At 35.4% G+C, this 17169-nt stretch overlaps 1 protein-coding gene across 3 annotated transcripts in view; it reads left to right on the top strand.

The window, feature by feature from the left end:
• HIBCH (3-hydroxyisobutyryl-CoA hydrolase) overlaps positions 1 to 17169 on the top strand; it is a 119133-nt gene that overhangs the window by 52892 nt on the left and 49072 nt on the right. For all 3 annotated transcript variants that reach the window (XM_042994911.1, XM_007099309.2, XM_042994910.1), the window contains exon 6: positions 5332 to 5384. In XM_042994911.1, coding sequence (XP_042850845.1) covers positions 5332 to 5384 — 53 coding nt within the window. The remainder of the gene's footprint in view (positions 1 to 5331; positions 5385 to 17169) is intronic.

Below are 17169 nucleotides of genomic sequence, written 5' to 3'. Positions count from 1 at the left end.
ATGTTTTAAGATTTATTTAGAAGAGATAAAATACTACATGTTTTTTATTTATTTATTTATTTATTAAAAAAATTTTTTTAATGTTTATTTATTTTTGAGACAGAGAGAGACAGAGCATGAATGAGGGAGGGTCAGAGAGAGAGGGAGACACAGAATCTGAAGCAGGCTCCAGTCTCTGAGCTGTCAGCACAGACCCCGACGCGGGGCTCGAACTCACGGACTGTGAGATCATGACCTGAGCCGAAGTCGGCTGCTTAACCGACTGAGCCACCCAGGTGCCCCAAAATACTACATGTTTTAAACTTATACTTTAGTTGGCTCTGTTGTTTTCCTTAGTGCCATTCTTTTCTCTCCCCAGAAGCAACCATTATCTCTCCTCAAGGAGCAACTGTTGTCGTTAATTTTTAGTGTATTCTACTAGACCATACTTAATATTTTTACTGCATATTTATGAACAGAAGTAGTATTACTGTGTGGTTTTGAAATTTATAGAAGTAACATCTTACTATGTATACCAGTGCATAAGTTGTTTTTAATAACATGGAACGAAACTGTTGGGTAGTATTCTGTATTATGAATGTATCCCACATTACTTTTCTGTTCTACATTAATTAATATTTTAGGTTATTTCAAATTTTTACTAATACAGATATGGTCCCCTTAGTGTCTATGTACAAAAGTTTCTTTAGGAATAATAGAAGCAGAATGGATGGATCATAATTTATAGGTCTTCAGCTGTTTCCAGATTCTTCTCTAAAGTACAAGACTTTATTTTTTGCATGTTGTTTCCATCATTTTTTTGTGTTAAACTTTGCATGTTTAATATCTTACTGTGGCTTTAATTTGTATTTCATTGCATATTGGTGAGATAGAAGGTGTTTTCTTTTTTCTTTTTTTTTTTTTAATGTTTATTTATTTTTGAGAGAGAGAGTCAGAGCGTGAGCGGGGGGAGGGCCAGAGAGAGGGAGACCCAGAATCAGAACCAGGCTCCAGGCTCTGAGCTGTCAGCACAGAGCCCGACACGGGGCTCGAACCATGAACCGTGAGAACATGATATGAGCGGAAGTCGGACACCCAACCATCTGAGCCACCCAGGCGCCCTGATAGAAGGTGTTTTCTTAAGTAATCATTTAGATTTTCTTTTCAGTGTCATCCTTTCTTCATCTTTCTGTTGGATTGTCTTTTTCTTACTGATTGTGTAGGTCTTTATGTATTCTGGATTCCTCGTTTTTGTAAACTATACATACTTCTCTCTGTTTGCTACTTTAGGTTATTTTTTGGTATATCTAAGTTTTTATTTGATGAGTTGAAATGCATCCATTCTTTTCCTTTATGATTTATGCTTTTTTGCATTAAACCATGTAATAACACTGAGGTTATTAAGATGTTGTCATATTTTCTTTTAATAGTTTCAATATTTTGTTTCTTTGTACTCTAAGTCTTTAATGTACGTGGGGTAGTTTTTTGCATGTGACATCCTTTAACTTTTAGTTTTCAGCTAGAAAGCCAGATGTTGTGTTTTCTTTTATGTGTAAATCTCATGCCTTTTTCACTGATGTTAATGATACCTCTGTCAGGTATCAAGTTCTTATATGTGACCTGGTCTGTTTCTGGGCTTCTTTGTTCAGTGGTCTATTTGTACTTATGATGAAACTACAATGTCACAATTATTACAGCTGTAAGATATGTTTCTATCTAGTAGTGTAAGTTGCCTTTGTTGTCTTTTAGAATTGTCTTGGCTACACTTAGGCTTTTGATCTTACATATGAATTTTAGAATTTTAGTTTTATTTTGTCTGGCTCTACAGAAGATTCCATTGAGGTTTTGATTGGAATGACAATTATAGGTTAGGGTAAATTGACGTCTTGCATGTTGAGTCTTCCCATCTATGCGTGTGGCATATCTGTATGAACACATAAAAACTTGTGGAGTTAATAGTTTGCGTACCATGAAACTCACCCATTTCAAATATATAATTCAATAACTTTTAGTAAACTTGGGTAACTATTACCCTAAACCAATTTGGAACTTTTCATCAGATTTGACTTTTTATATCCTTGAATAATGTTTTGTAACTTTATTCATAAAGATCTTCCTGCTTTTTTTGTTTTTTGTTTTTTTGAAGTTTTATTCTTAGGTAGCTTACTTTTTTGTTACTACATTTAGTTGTAATTTTTACCGTTAAATTTTGTAATTTACTGTCTTTGGCATATTGAAGTGATTTGAAATTTAAATTTGGTTCTTATATCTAGCAGCCCTGCTGAAATTTGTTATTCTAATGATACTTCTATAGATTCTCTTGGCTTTTCTACATAGGCAGTTATACCATCTGCACATAATTTTTTTTCACCTCTGTCTCTACAGTTTTTATATTATGAATTTTCCTATATTTGGGGGATAGGACCTCTGTTACAATGTTGAATGATTGTAGTGTTATTTCTGATGTCCATGGGAAAGCTTTTACAATTTTAATTTTTAGTATTATCTTTTTGTAGACATTTACTTATGTATGTATGTATGTATGTATGTATTTATTTTACCAGGTTATGGATATTACTTCTATTGCAAATTTGTTAGGGGTGTTTTGATTTTTTTTGTGCAGTGGTAGTGGTGGTGCTTGTTATCCTGTACTTGAGCATGCTTTTTCTCTCCCTCTCCTGGAAGGAATTTATTGACTTCCTGGCTCAGCAGATGGGTTTTCTAGTCATGTTTTGCATATCTAATAGCTCTTCCTAGCATGAGCTTTTAGGCAGGTAGTCCATTTCATAAACTATATGGCCTAGAATTTATTTTAAAAAAATTTGTTTTCTAATGTTTGTTTATTTTTGACAGAGTGTGAGCAGGGGAGGGGCAGAGAGACAGGGAGACACAGAATCCAGACCAGGCTCCAGGCTCTAAGCTGTCAGCACAGAGCCTGACATGGGGCTAGAACCCACAAACCACAAGATCATGACCTGAGCCGAAGTCAGAGGCTTAACCGACTAAGCCACCCAGGCACCCTTAGAATTTCTTTCTGACTTAAAATAAATACATGCTCACTCACAATTATTGGCTGTAGCTTCTCCTCAGCTATTGATTTTGGGTTTGTTATGGCACTGATGGATATCCTTTGTTTGGCTTTGAACTTGGATGTACATTAAAAATTTTTTTTTTCCTAGAATTTATATATCTTTGAAGTAGGAGTGGGGAAAAGAGGCTGTTTCTTGATTTAACTCAGTGAGCTGGATTGAATGGACATCCTCACTTCTTTAAGTCTCAAATTCTGTGTATCAGATTTACTTAGAATGGCTTACTCATTTTGAAAATTTATACCAGTGATATCCAATAGGACTTTCTGCAATGATGAAATTATTCTGTTTCTGTGTTGTCCAACGTGATTGCTACCAGCCACATGTGGCTAATGAGAACTTGAAATGGGGCTAGTGTGAGCAAGAAACTGAATTTTAAATTTTACTTAACTGTAATTAATTTTAATTTCAATAGCTACATTTGGCTAGTGGCTACTATATTAGTGCAGTTCTATACTAAATAAAAGGAGATAGGAGAAAACCTTGAAGCAGTTGGGTAAAAAAATAGGAAGCGTTCAAGGTTTAATTTCTATACATTGTAGTGACCTATTTTAGCTAATAAGGAATTTGACAGATTGTGGCTTTATGCACTGCATCAATTAGCTTCTAATGTTTTATGTCTGAAATATATATATCTATAGCTGAAATGGGAGGATTGTGTATCTCCATCTCAATAGAGAAACTTCTTTCCATAGTTTCTAGGGAATTAGAGTTCCGTAGGGAATTGCAGTTCAAGATTGAAGGGAATTCTAGCTCAAGACTGAAGGCTGTGGAAGTCCTTGCAAATATGCAATCAGAATTAAATTAATTTTGGAATTGTGCTCTGATGGCTTATTTGGCAAATTGGAAACATTTACAGAACTGCTAGATGTGTTAAAACTGTAGTTTTACCCTTCTACATTGCATGGAATATTACTCAACCTTAAAAAAAGAATGATATCTTGTCATCTGTGACAATATGGATGGACCTGGAGGGTATTATGCTAGATGAAAAAGGAGAAAGACAAATCCCATATGGTTTCACTTATATGTGAAATCTAAAAAACAAATGAATAAACAGACAGCAGAAACAGACCCATAAATACAGAGAACAAACTGATGGTTGCCAGAGGTAAAGAGGGTAGAGGCATGGGTAAAATGAGTGAAGCGGGGAGTGAGCAATACAGTCTTCCAGTTATGGAATGAATAAGTCACAGGAATAAAAGGTACAGCCCATTGAGAATATAGTCAATGATATTATAGTGGCATTCCATGGTAACAGATGGTAGCTACAATGGTGGTGACCGTAGCATAATGTATATCAACTTGTTGAGTCACTATGTCTTACACCTGAAACTAATATAACGAACATTGTATGTTGACTACACTTCAATCAAAAAGAAAAAAAAATAAAGTCCAAAAGAGAAACCAAAAAAACTGAAGTTTTTTTTTTGTGGTCTTCACTAAGGAAGTAATATTGGCAACAAGCTGTAACAGAAGCTCAGTGATTTACATTTTTGTTATATTATAAGCAATTCCCCCTCTCAGAGGAAAAAGAAAAAAGGGAAAGGAACAGAGTAACATTTTACAGAATTTTTGAGCTGAAAGGAACTTCTGAGGCCATATATTCTCATTGTTTAATATTCTCATTGTTTAATAGATGAGGAAACTTACATGTGTATCACATACACATATATGATATGTGCATATACATTAACTTGTGTATGTGTGTATGTGTATGTATACCAAAAGCTATATATGTGTTGAATTGCCAATATGTATGTGTGTACATGTCGGGGGGTGGGGTACATCTGATGCCAGCATATATGTTGAATATAGTTGGATATAGTTAATGACAAAGCTGAGACTAGAATCTGGGTCTTTTGACTCCCAGTCCTTGCTTTTTACTGTATGCTGCACTTCTCTTTGTATCCAAATACTTTAGATATATTGAAAACAAATTACATTCCTTTGAATACAACTGTGTACATAAACAGCCATGGCTTATAAAGTAAATCTTAATTACATTTTTCAATGGCTGAGCTATAAAAGGCTTTCATTTTGTTTGAAATTGAAGTGTTGAATTGCTAAATTAAATAGATGATCAGGATTGTGTAGAAATTGACATTTTAAAAACATATTTTACAAGCCATATATTTAGCTACTTTGGTATTTCTCACAAAATTTTTCTAGGGAAAATATTCAGAGTTAATGTAATATGTGATTTTTGAAAAAGTGAATATATTTTAAACATTGTAACTAATTATAGCTCTGTTTCTTTTAGGTTCTTGCCAGAAACCATATGTTGCACTTATTCATGGAATTACAATGGGTGGGGTGAGTAGACTATTTTACACGCATCATTGATATGTGAGTTTATTAAAAATAAGTCATTATTAATCAGAAGTGAGATGATTAATGTAATATGGCAGAACTCATTGAAACAAAATCATGTCTGGATTTTGGAGCTTTCTAGGTTTAGGATATAATATTTGCATATAACACTTTTAGACTTATTTCCACCCAAAAGAATATGTTCTTAATTATGTTATATACTATTTTAGTTTCTTGAATTAGCAAGCTTTTTTAACCGACAGAACGATTGAATTTTTTGTTGTTACATAGAGTGTTTTTTTCTACTTATAAATAAACTTCTTCCAACAGCTTCAGAAAAGCAACTGGAATGTTAAGGTTTTCTTAGACTGAGTGGTTGGGGATGTGTTTGCCTAAATTGTATCTATTGCACAAAATCTCACCTCAGTGAAAGTGTTTGGGTACTTTATGAAGTTTTCGGAAACTGTGTTTCTTATCAGTTACAAATATCTATTTTGTGTCTGTGCAGTTACAAAGAAGTCTTAAATGTTTTTGGCCTTGAATAAACTTGGAAAAACATGAAATAATTACAGAAAAAGTGGAAAATTGCATGGCACTGGCTATACCAAAGACAAGCCTTTAAGAAAGTGAGAGGTCAGAATGTACCTTCATGGCAAGAAAAGAAAGGATTTAAGTAGGTTGTAGGAGGCCAAAGGGCAGAATTTCAAAGATTCCATGTTCAGTGTTTCAGAGATTTAGTCTTTGGGACTATAAGAAGACCCCTCTTTTTCTGGTAGAACCAAACTAAATAAAGCCTCTTGGGCACTGGGAATTGCTTAGATCTTGCACATCATTTTGGGAAGGGACTCTACTAACAGCTGTGATTAGAAAGTAGGATCAACGGGCCACATGTCCTTCTTGGTTTGTTGGCAGTTACTGAGCATGGGTTGATCCTGCTTTCTTTGTCCAAATACTGGGGAAGAAAATCCCTGAAAAAATACTGCAGAATAAAGGGAAGGAAAATAATGGAAATGTTGAAGGAAGAGCTGCCTTGTGAATGTGGAAGGAACCAGGAAAAAAATGAAAATAAAAAAAATATTGGGCATTCTTACTAACATGTTAAGAACACTTGAACAATCCAAAAGATGGCACCATAGAGCTTGCTTTTATTTTTGTGGTTTTTTTCTTTTTATTATATAAACTTTTTTTTTTTTCCCAATCAAGGAAAGTAACAATTCTACTTATGTTCTCTGTCATGAAGAGTAAGTAGCATGAAACTTTGTAGAAGGGATGGCTATATTCCATTATGTTTTAGATTTCAGAAATTTGAAACTTTACTCCATATTTTAGTCTATGGTAAAATAAAAAATGTTTGCTAAGTGCTTCTTCACTTAGTTGCTCAAAATTGTTGAAGATTATGTCATTCCAGTGTTTTTGCAATAGATTAACAATTTTTTATTATGAGCAATTTGAAAGAATAGGTCATTCTGTTTCCCAGAAAGACATATTTTTAATTCCTTTTCTCTTTAAACATCTAAATTCATATTTTTTCACATTAATATATATGTGTATATATAGAAAGGAAAATGCCTAAAAAATCAATATTAATTTTAAGTAGATATAGAACAGAGAAAAATCTTTAAAATTTTCTCTGTATGTGTAGTTCCATCCCCATTTCCCTCTCAACTGAACTGGATTTAAAGAGCTTTAAAATTTCTTTCTTCCTTCCTTTCTTCTCCTTTTCTCCATTCCTTCTTTCTCTTCTCTTCCCACAATGCATTTTATAATAGAAATAAAGTTCGCTCCCCCCCCAACTCAAAATATGGTGCAGTATGGTATTGTTGTATCTCTCAAAGTGTCCTAAGATGCTGCTAGCCAAAAGGCTTTATGATCGATATAATGGAAAATTTAAAGTTTAAAGGCATAGACAGGGGTATGAGACTGCAGGGGCTGTGAAAGGAAGAATTAGGAAATTTCCATTGGATTTCAAAGTGTGTAGAATATGTGCTTATATGCATTCATTTTTATCTGTGCTCATGTTGAACTTTCTTCCAGTGTGGGTGATTATCCTCTTTGTCTTGATAGAGAGGGGTAGGGTCTCCCTCTCTCCCTATGGTATTCTATGATTTCCTTATGCCTTTTTAGGGGAGAGTTAGGATGGCTTTTAGTTGCACAATTTCTGATAGTAAATGTTTAGGGTCATTTAGTTTCTCAGCCTTTTTCATAGGTAAACATTGGGTTGTATTTTTGAAGTTGCAATGGATTCTCCTCTAACAGAAGTTCCTATACTTTTTAACTCTATTTTACCCCTTGTCTGTCTTATTAGATAGAACCCTTGATTCTCCACTTTACTCTTTTCCCCCTGACTCAGGGATATCTAAAGGCAGAATTGGGAGGTGCTTGTATTTCCTTCCCAGGACCTTGGCTTTGTTGCCTCCCTTATCCACCATTTTAAGGTATTGAGTTCTGAGAAATAGAACTTTGACTTTCTAGGAGTATGGGTATTCTTGGCAACTTCTGCAGACTTGCAGATTCTCAGATCTACAGGGAGTTCTTCTTTCCTTGGCCCTTTCTTGTGGATATATTCATAGGATTTTGGTTCATTTTGTTTTTAATTGTGAATTTCCCCTGGGTTCTTGGTCAAGAGGCAGGCACCTCCTCCCTGTGCCGTCCTTACCCTGCCTCTGTTTCATCTACCATGTCATCCATACACCATGTTGGGTTGAATGATTTGTGGTCTAGAGGGCTCGGTTCCTTATTTTGCCATCAGATTATTGCACTAAAAAGAAAGGGGGAGGGAGCTCCTCTTGCCCTTAAGATGAGCTCATTCTCCTACCGATATATTGACTTAAGAGGTTTAATGTTAACAAGAGGTTCGTTATGATTTTAGCCATTATTTGAGATTATTCTCCACTATTTCACCCAACCATCAAAAGTTAATCTATGTGTGCTAAATACTGGTTAGACTCTGGGCTAAAATAGTAAACAAGGCAGATATGTTTTCTTTCCTTATGGAGCTTCCTGTAGAGAGAGGCAGGGACAGGTATTCTGGAAATACACAACAGTACCATCCTCAACTGTGTGAATATGTGTGAGTACTTTAGTGAAAGGGCTGGTGTAGGGGAAGCATCTTGGAGGAAGTTCTATCAGCAGTCAGGAAAGAACAAGTTGGGAATAGTGGAGAAATATGATTGCTAATGTGTGTAAGGGGTTGATGTGTGGAAGGACAGTGGGCAAAATGAGAAGATAGAGACATATGTCAAAGGAGATGAGAGAATGTGTATTTGGGTAAACGTCAGTGTGCCTGGATTTTGGAGTGTGAAGGAGATAGTGGTTAAAGTCTGAGGCCAGAAAGGTAAGCAAGAAGCTAGATCAGTCCTTTTATATAAGCTATGTTGGGTAGTTTATCCTAAAATCAGTAAGGAGAGCCTTTAAAGTGCTTTTAGATGGGGAGATGGCTTGATCAGGTTTGCATTTTAGAAAGATAAGTCTCTTGTGGGAAGAACAGATTGGAGGGGGTTAGGGTTGGAAGTAAAGAGATTGTTTAGCAAGTTATTGCAGGGATCCAGGTGAGAGATTATGGTGATTTTGGACTAGGGTAGCATCAAGGACCTGAAAATTAGATTTATGGGCAATATTTAGGAGACTTGGGATTTGATGAGGGCTAGAACATGGGAGGGTAAAGAGGAGGAGGATGCAAGCTTGAGTTCCAGGTCTAGTGTGGGCGCTCGAATGAAGGGTGGACTGTTCACTGAGATTTTGGAGGAAGAATGGCAGGCGGTGTAGACGGGAGGGTGAACAGAGATGAGTTTAATTTCGGGCTTGTTAAATGTGAAATGCCTGTGGACTATCCACATGGGTGGGTTGTGTCTGAACAAAAGTGTTGGTTATGCAAGTCTGAAAATCAGGGTGTTGCCTGGGCAAGAAGTTTGGGACTCGTGTAGGCACAGTATGCTCTACAGTGTGTGCTTCTAGAGCATGAATTAGCTCATAAGTGATTGGTAAGTGGTGAAATCATGTTAGCAATAATGTAAAAGTTGTGTTGGTTCATATGCAGGGTTTTTTTCTAGACAAGGGGAGATAGGATAGTGGCAATAAATATATAATCATCAGCTATGCAGGAAAAAAGTGCTTAGATCTGTTGATGTACAGTGAATAGGAATTCTCTTGTCTATATTTTAAGAAAATTAAATACTTGTTGGGCAGCTTCCACCACAAGCTATCCCCCATACCCCACAACCCTCCCCCCCCCCCCCCCCCCCCGCCCCCGACACACACACACACCCGGCACTTGGATGTTTAAGGGCAGCCCCACTGGCTTTTAGTTGCACTTCTACCTGCTTTGTTCTCCACACCTGCTAGTCCTGCCCTGATTAAAGTGTTGCCATTGTTTCCACTTTATTTTTGTGCATTTTAAATATCTGCTCTGGTATTCTTTGTTTATAATGAGATGCCTGACTGGGTGATCTAGATCAGGTCCCTGAGACCATTTACAGTTTCCGTTAGCATTCAGATTACAAAGTCGCGTAGGTTTTGAGCAGACTGCCCAAACTCTATTTTTCCTGTAAGCTCTGTGCAGTTTTGTAGAATCTGAGGATTTTTTTCAGAAATTCATTTTCTTAGAGCTGCCTTGTATTGAAAACTTGACAGTAGAAAAGATTATGCAAGGAAATGTGACAGAAAGAGTGACAACCAAAGTAAGTCCAGAATGGAATCCTAAAACAAACAAAAAACACCCAATGTTTATTGGCCAGGGGCAGAACAAGGACCCTCTAAAAGGCACTGAATAAAAGGGGTCCAGAAGAGGCAAATTAGAAGAATGGCCTTGTCATGGGAAATTTCAAGTTGGCTACTGTGCCCCAGAAGTCTTTGATAGTTTCTTTGTTTTGTGGTAAAGAGCATATCCTAGGTTCCTCTTGAATGCTGCATTCCCCAGACCTGAAAGTCAGCTGTTTCTCCAAGACAGCTCTGGTTACTTCTAGTAGAAAATGGTAGTTAGCAGTAACAGCCTGGGCACTAGTTAAGTTGATAATTGTTTCTACACTCTTTCAGTGAACAGAACTAAGAATACAGATCTTGTTTTTAAGAGAAGATAGGTCCTGAGTTAATACATCTATTCAAATTTAGATTTTTACTTCTTTGATATTGGTATCTTTTTTATATTAAACATCTTTTTTTTAAATAATGTTAACACCATTACAGATTTGCTGTGTCCTAATACATATACTAGTTTTAGAATAACAATATTGCTAAAGATAAAGCCAGTTGAAATAATTACTCTCTTTCCCCTATACCAAATCTTTTTAGTGACTTGTCTTTTTCGTATTTTTCTAGAGTATTCAACCTGGTTCTCATAGAACCAACTCTTTATTTTTATACTCTTATCAGTTTACAATGAATTTTATTTAAAGTATATACTTACTATACAAGTACGACTGGCATAAACAGACTAGAAATACATATGACTAACATTTCATAAACTCTAAACTCCACAGATCGTAGTATGAAATTGTATCAAAAAGTAGCCAGAGAGTAGTTTTTAGGTGCTAGTTAATATGGACATTAGTTAATATGCTTTACAGAATTAATAGAAATCCTTGGTAAATCAAAGGTCGAGTAAGAGTACTCCTAGTGTAATAATCCTTTTTGTTTAAGTATATGATATAAAGCAGTGGTTTCTTAGAACTTCTTTTTAAATTTCTGTTAAGTGTATAAATATAGCATGAGCTGGGGCTCCTGGGTGACTCAGTCAGTTGGGCATCCTACTCTTGACTTCAGCTAGGTCACGATCCCCGTAGTTGTGGGATCAAGTCCTGCATCAGGCTCTGTGCTGAGGATGGAACTTGCTTAAGATTCTCTCTCTCTCTCACGCTCTCAAAAATAAATAAATAAATGAAATGTGCAATATGTTACAGATACTTATATGTTATAGTTGGACACGTGTACATACATAATTCATAAATATGCGTATATTGAGGAATGTGCTCATTGAGGTAAAAAAAAAAACCTTGAATATTTTTAAGTTATTTCAAATTTATGCTTTAAGGTATGACATGCCAAAATTCATTTATTCCTTAAACTGAAATATAATTGACCTATAACATTGTGTTAGTTTTAGGTGTACTGTGTAATGATTTGGAATGTGTATCTACTGCAAAATGATTACCACAATAATTTAATATCCATCACCACAAATGGTTAACAAAAGTCTTTTTTTTTCTTGTGATGAGACCTTTTAAGATTTACTCTCTTAGCAACTTTCAAGTATCCCTCTGGCTTTTTTACTTAAAGTAAAACTATACCTGAAGAATGGTAGACTGTTAATATCTAAATAAATATTTTTATCTCGATTGTTTGGTTCTGCTGAATATAATTTTCATTCAGAAATAATATGAATTATGCATCCAAAGCAGGGGGAGTTAAAATACATTAACATTATGTAATCAATGTATTAGTATCATTAATACGCAGTACTAGCCTATTAATATTAATGCGAGAAGCATAATAAAGTCTTTGTTTTCACTGTGGAGACTGCTGATCAGACTGCTAATCTAGTGCATGTGGTCCCAGAGATACATTATGAAACTTACTGTATATTTATGATATTAACTTTTATACTATAGTGAAGTAATGTACAATGAAAAACCTGTTTGAATTTCTAACAGAAACTTATACCTATTTGAAAGCACTGTTTCAAACCCTGAATGATGATGAGAGAGGACTCTCACATACTCTCTGATACTGTGATGCAGTGTTCATTCTGGGCAGGAGCTTCCTCATTCTCCCTGATTAGAATTTAAATCCATGACTCTTTGTATAAGCATTAGTCACATCATCCCATTGTGTGCCTTTCTCGGTTAGTTGCTTTCTTAACCGGTGGTTGTTGGCTCTGTTTACTCTGTAACATTTAATTTTAATTTTAATTTATTTTTTTAATTAGAAAAGCATTTTTACTGTGAAACAACTTCAAGTTTACGGAAAAGATGCAATAACAGTACAGAGAACTCCTATGTATTTGTCATATTCCCTGTTATTTCCACATATGTTTATCATTCTCTCTTCCTCTCTTCTGCATCTATCTGTGAAGAATTTTTTTAACCATTTGAGAGAAAGTTAGAGACGTGATAACTATTGTTAAATTGTTCAGTGCGTATTGCCTAAGAATAAAGACACCAAAATCAAGAAATTTAATACTAATACAATACTATTATCTGGAACATTTCTTTTTCAAGCACCAAATTAAATTGTTCCACATGTGTCCTTGTTTGTTTGTGGAGAGAATAATCTTGCCATTAACATAAATCATGGGGACTACCTGGGTGGCTCAGTCGGTTAAGTGTCCAACTTTGGCTCAGGTCATGATCTCACTGTTCACAAGTTGGATCCATGTGTTGGACTCTGCTGACTGCTCAGAGCCTGGAGCCTCCTTCGGATTCTGTGTCTCCCTCTCTGCCCCTCCCCTGCTCGCTCTCTGTCTGTCTGTCTCTCATTCTCAAAAATAAACATAAAAAAATAAATATAATAATGGAATGGTTGACTATATCTTAGGTTAACTTTAAATATTCTTGTAATTATCAATTTTTACAATGTTTTTGTCTCAAATAGTAATATTATCTGGAAATATATAAGTGGTGCTTATTTCTAGTTGCTAATTAACATATTTGCATTGTAAAGAATTTAACTGTGCTTTTTAAGTGATTATAAGATCTTTGTAAAAAGCCTTAAATAAAGCTATGTCAGCTTTTTCCATCTATCAAACAGTCTAAAAACTCATCTATGTCTCTTAATTAAAAAAGTCTTAGATTGCCTAAATTTTGCCTTTAAAGATTATAAAATTTAAGGGGCGCCTGGGTGGCGCAGTCGGTTAAGCGTCCGACTTCAGCCAGGTCACGATCTCGCGGTCCGTGAGTTCGAGCCCCGCGTCAGGCTCTGGGCTGATGGCTCGGAGCCTGGAGCCTGTTTCAGATTCTGTGTCTCCCTCTCTCTCTGCCCCTCCCCCGTTCATGCTCTGTCTCTCTCTGTCCCAAAAATAAATAAAAAACGTTGAAAAAAAAATTTTTAAAAATAAAAAAAAAAAAGATTATAAAATTTAAATAAGTAATTGTTACTCTTATGGCAGTATGAGTTTGACTACGTTCATATATTGTTTAGTTGTTTTTTGTTTGTCCCTATTAGCATTTTTATACTAGGTTGTAAAAATGGATCAAATTCATTTTACTTTATTAGCACAAGGTGGGCACAGTACTGCAGTGATGATTGTTTACTATTAATAAAAGTAAAAAAGAATGTCCGAGTGCTTGGGACACCATAAATAAAAGGCACAGAAGGGTTAAATGTAAAATAGATACCATACCACCACTAAACTAAAAGACAGTTGACATATTTTAATAACAAGGTAAATTTTATGACAAACTTATTTGATATAGAAGGACATTTCATAGTTATAGAATGGTTAGCTATAACAAATCCAAATTTGTATGCCCTGTGAATCTGCTGTGTATTGTTTCTCTTTGGTGTTAGTCATGTTGTCCTTTCTTATATGTTGGATTATTTCTAATCAGGGCTAGTTACTTCTAACTGACTATTATTTGAGTCCTAGGATGACATTATCTTCCTTCAAGGAAGATGTGCCTTTGTTTCTAGCAGGTGTCTAGGTTGAGAGCACTAGGAATTCCAATCGTCTAGATCCCATCAGGGATGGAAGGATGTGTAGCTGGGCTTCACTCCAGGTGAGGGCTGGTCTGGATTCAGGTCACCTTAACTCCTAGGGTGTTGCATTGAGGGGCCCAATTTGGCAAGCCCTAAATTCCATTATTTGTTCCCTTAGCAGGTAGGGCTTAGTTCAGTCTGTTAAACTCTGTTCAGACCTTCACCCTCTTAAGATCACTGAAGTCGGATTCTGAAAATTTTATTGACCTTAATCAACTGTAAAAAACTATTTTATAAATATTTATCTAAAAATCTCAGTTTATAACTGAATATGAAGCTGAACTGAGTTATACTTAATGAGTTTCATAACATACAATATGACAGTAGTGTTAAAACTGAGAAACTATGGGAACAAACCCCTGGCTATCTGAAATAACTCTACTGGTATGATATTGTCAAACATTTTTATGCTAAAAAGTAGAAAGTCCTAAGAGGGGAAATATACAAAACCACAATCTGGAGCAGAAAACAGCTCAGTGTAAGTACATATTACACACACATATTTTTCACGCATACACGTAATTTGAACATTGTGTAATAAACTTGATCCAATTAACATGTATTCAGTAACTGCAGATATGTTCATTTCATGTGTGCATGGGACATTTACCAAAATTGGTCACAGAATTAGTCTTACAGAATTAATTTCAAAGGATTTATCTCCAGACTCTGGCCCCAATAGAATTAAGAAAGCACTCAATAATAATAACTAGAAATTTCTGAATATTTGAAACATACACTTATGGCTGTGTCTTAAGGGTAGGGAAGGATTATTTAAATAATACATAAATGCACCATAAACAAAAATAACACGTTTAAAAACTAAGAACTTTGTGCATTCTGAGTCATCAATAAGAGTGAAAAGGCAAACCATGGACTAGAAAATAGCTCCTGGAATGCATATGTCTGGTAAAGGAATCATATCCAGAATGCATAAAGAATTTCTACAATCAATACAAAAATCCAAAATGAGCAATAGATGAGAATAGACCTATCACAAAGATATCCAGGTAACAAATAAATGTAACAAAACATTCAACTGCATTAATCATCAAGGAAATGCAAATTGAAATAACGATGGAATATTAACATATACTTGTTACAATAGCTAAAATTATGAAAGACCAATTCAAATATTGGTGAGGATAGGAAATAACAAACTCACTTCTGGTGGAGTACAAAGTTGGTACTAATGCTTTGGAAAATTGTTATTAAAAAAATTTTTTTTTAATGTTTAGTTTTGAGAGAGAGAATGTGAGTGGGGGAGGAGCAGAGAGAGAGGGGGGAACACAGAGCCCGACACGGGGCTCAAACCCAAGGACTGTGAGATCATGACCTGAGCTGAAGTTGGATACTCAACTGACTGAGCTACCCACGTACCCTGAAAATTGTTATTTTTTTAAAATTGATTGAATTAGTGTCCTTTGACCCAGTAGTTTTACTCCCTGGTATATATACCCCATCAAAATGTATGCACTTATGCACCAAAAGATATGCATAAGAATGGCATCGAATCATTATTTGCAATAGTCCCAAACTAGAAAACCTAACTATTTATAGAATAGATCAATAAATTATTCATACAAAGGACTGCTGTACAATGAAAAAAAATTGCTACACACAACATGAACGAATCTCACAGAATGTTGACTAAAAGATAAATAGTATATACTCTATGATCCTATTTATATCAATATAAAACCAGAAAACATAAATCTTATTTTGTTGGAAGGATAGTAGTTGCCTGAAGGATAGAAGGAATAATGAGTTGACAGAGCGCATAAAATAATTTCTGATAATTTTTATCTGCATTTTCATTACTTGGGTGTGTTCACTTTGGGATAACCCACTGGACCTGTACACTTATCATTTGTTACTATTTGTATACTTTTGAATGTGTATTCTATGTCAAGAAAGTTATTAAAAAACAAAAAACACGCCAATGTGCCTGACCTGAATGAAAGTGAGGAATGTGGAAAATGGTAAAACTCTAAGCTAAAAAGGGACCAAATCACATAGAGCCTTATTGGCCATGAGGAGGAAATTTGGTAATACTTTAATGTGATGGGAAGTCACTGGAGAATTTTGGGCAGGAGAAAACTTTAACTGATTTACATTTATTTAATAAGCTTCCTTGGCTGCTGGGTCGAGAATGGATTGTGGCAAGAACAGAAGCAAGACTAGCCCAGGCAGAGATAGTAGTGACTTCAACTTGGGTTGTTACAGTGGAGATGTGAACCATGGCCTGATCCAAAGTGTATTTTGAGGTAAGAACTATCTAGACAGGTTCATAGATGAGATTGGGAGATCAGAAAGAAAGAGGATGATGCTGAGGTTTTTGGCCTGACCAGCTGGGTGAATGGTGGTGCTATTTACTGAGGGAGCCACTCATTTAAGGAGATTTATTTCTCAATAAATCAAGAGATTTATTTCTGATGTATGAACATTGAGAAAAATACTAGAGCTTCAAATGGAGATGTGAAATAGGTGGCTAGGTATGCAATTCTAGAGAAATCAGGATGGAGAAATAATTTAAGTCATTAGTGTTATGGTGCTTAAATTCCTGGGGCTCTTGGAAGAGATCACCTAGGGAACAAATGTAGAAAGAAGAGAGTACAGGTGAAGTGGAACAGAGGAAAGACATCTGATCATTGTGGGGGGGGGGGTGCGGGGAGGGCAGATCAACATTTTGGTGTCAAGGAGAAGAACAAGAACAATTAATGAGACACAAGGAAAACCAGGAGAGTGATGGTATCTCAAAGTCAAGTTAAGTGTTTCCTGATGTAGGGACTAAACAGCTCTGCCAAATGCTATAGATACAATCCAGTTAGATGAAATGAGATTTGACTAGTGGGTTTGGAAGGATGCAGGGGGAGTATTTGAGAAGAGTCAGGAATAAGAATGATATCTTACATTTGGGGAATAAATCTGTACAGTATAACCATTAATCCAATAAAATTTGAAGACTTTGAAGCCTTTTTAGTCTAGCAAAGGAGTTTAAAAAGTATATAACAGTAAATTTTTAAAGATTCAAGGGAGGGCTTATTGTAAACAACCTATAATGGATTCTTTTATATAAGATACAAAATTTAGATATGAA

This window comes from Panthera tigris, chromosome C1 (assembly GCF_018350195.1).
Source record: "Panthera tigris isolate Pti1 chromosome C1, P.tigris_Pti1_mat1.1, whole genome shotgun sequence".
Lineage (NCBI taxonomy): Eukaryota > Metazoa > Chordata > Mammalia > Carnivora > Felidae > Panthera > Panthera tigris.
The sequence above is the reverse complement of the archived record's forward strand: the minus strand, read 5'-3'. Positions and strand labels throughout refer to the sequence as shown.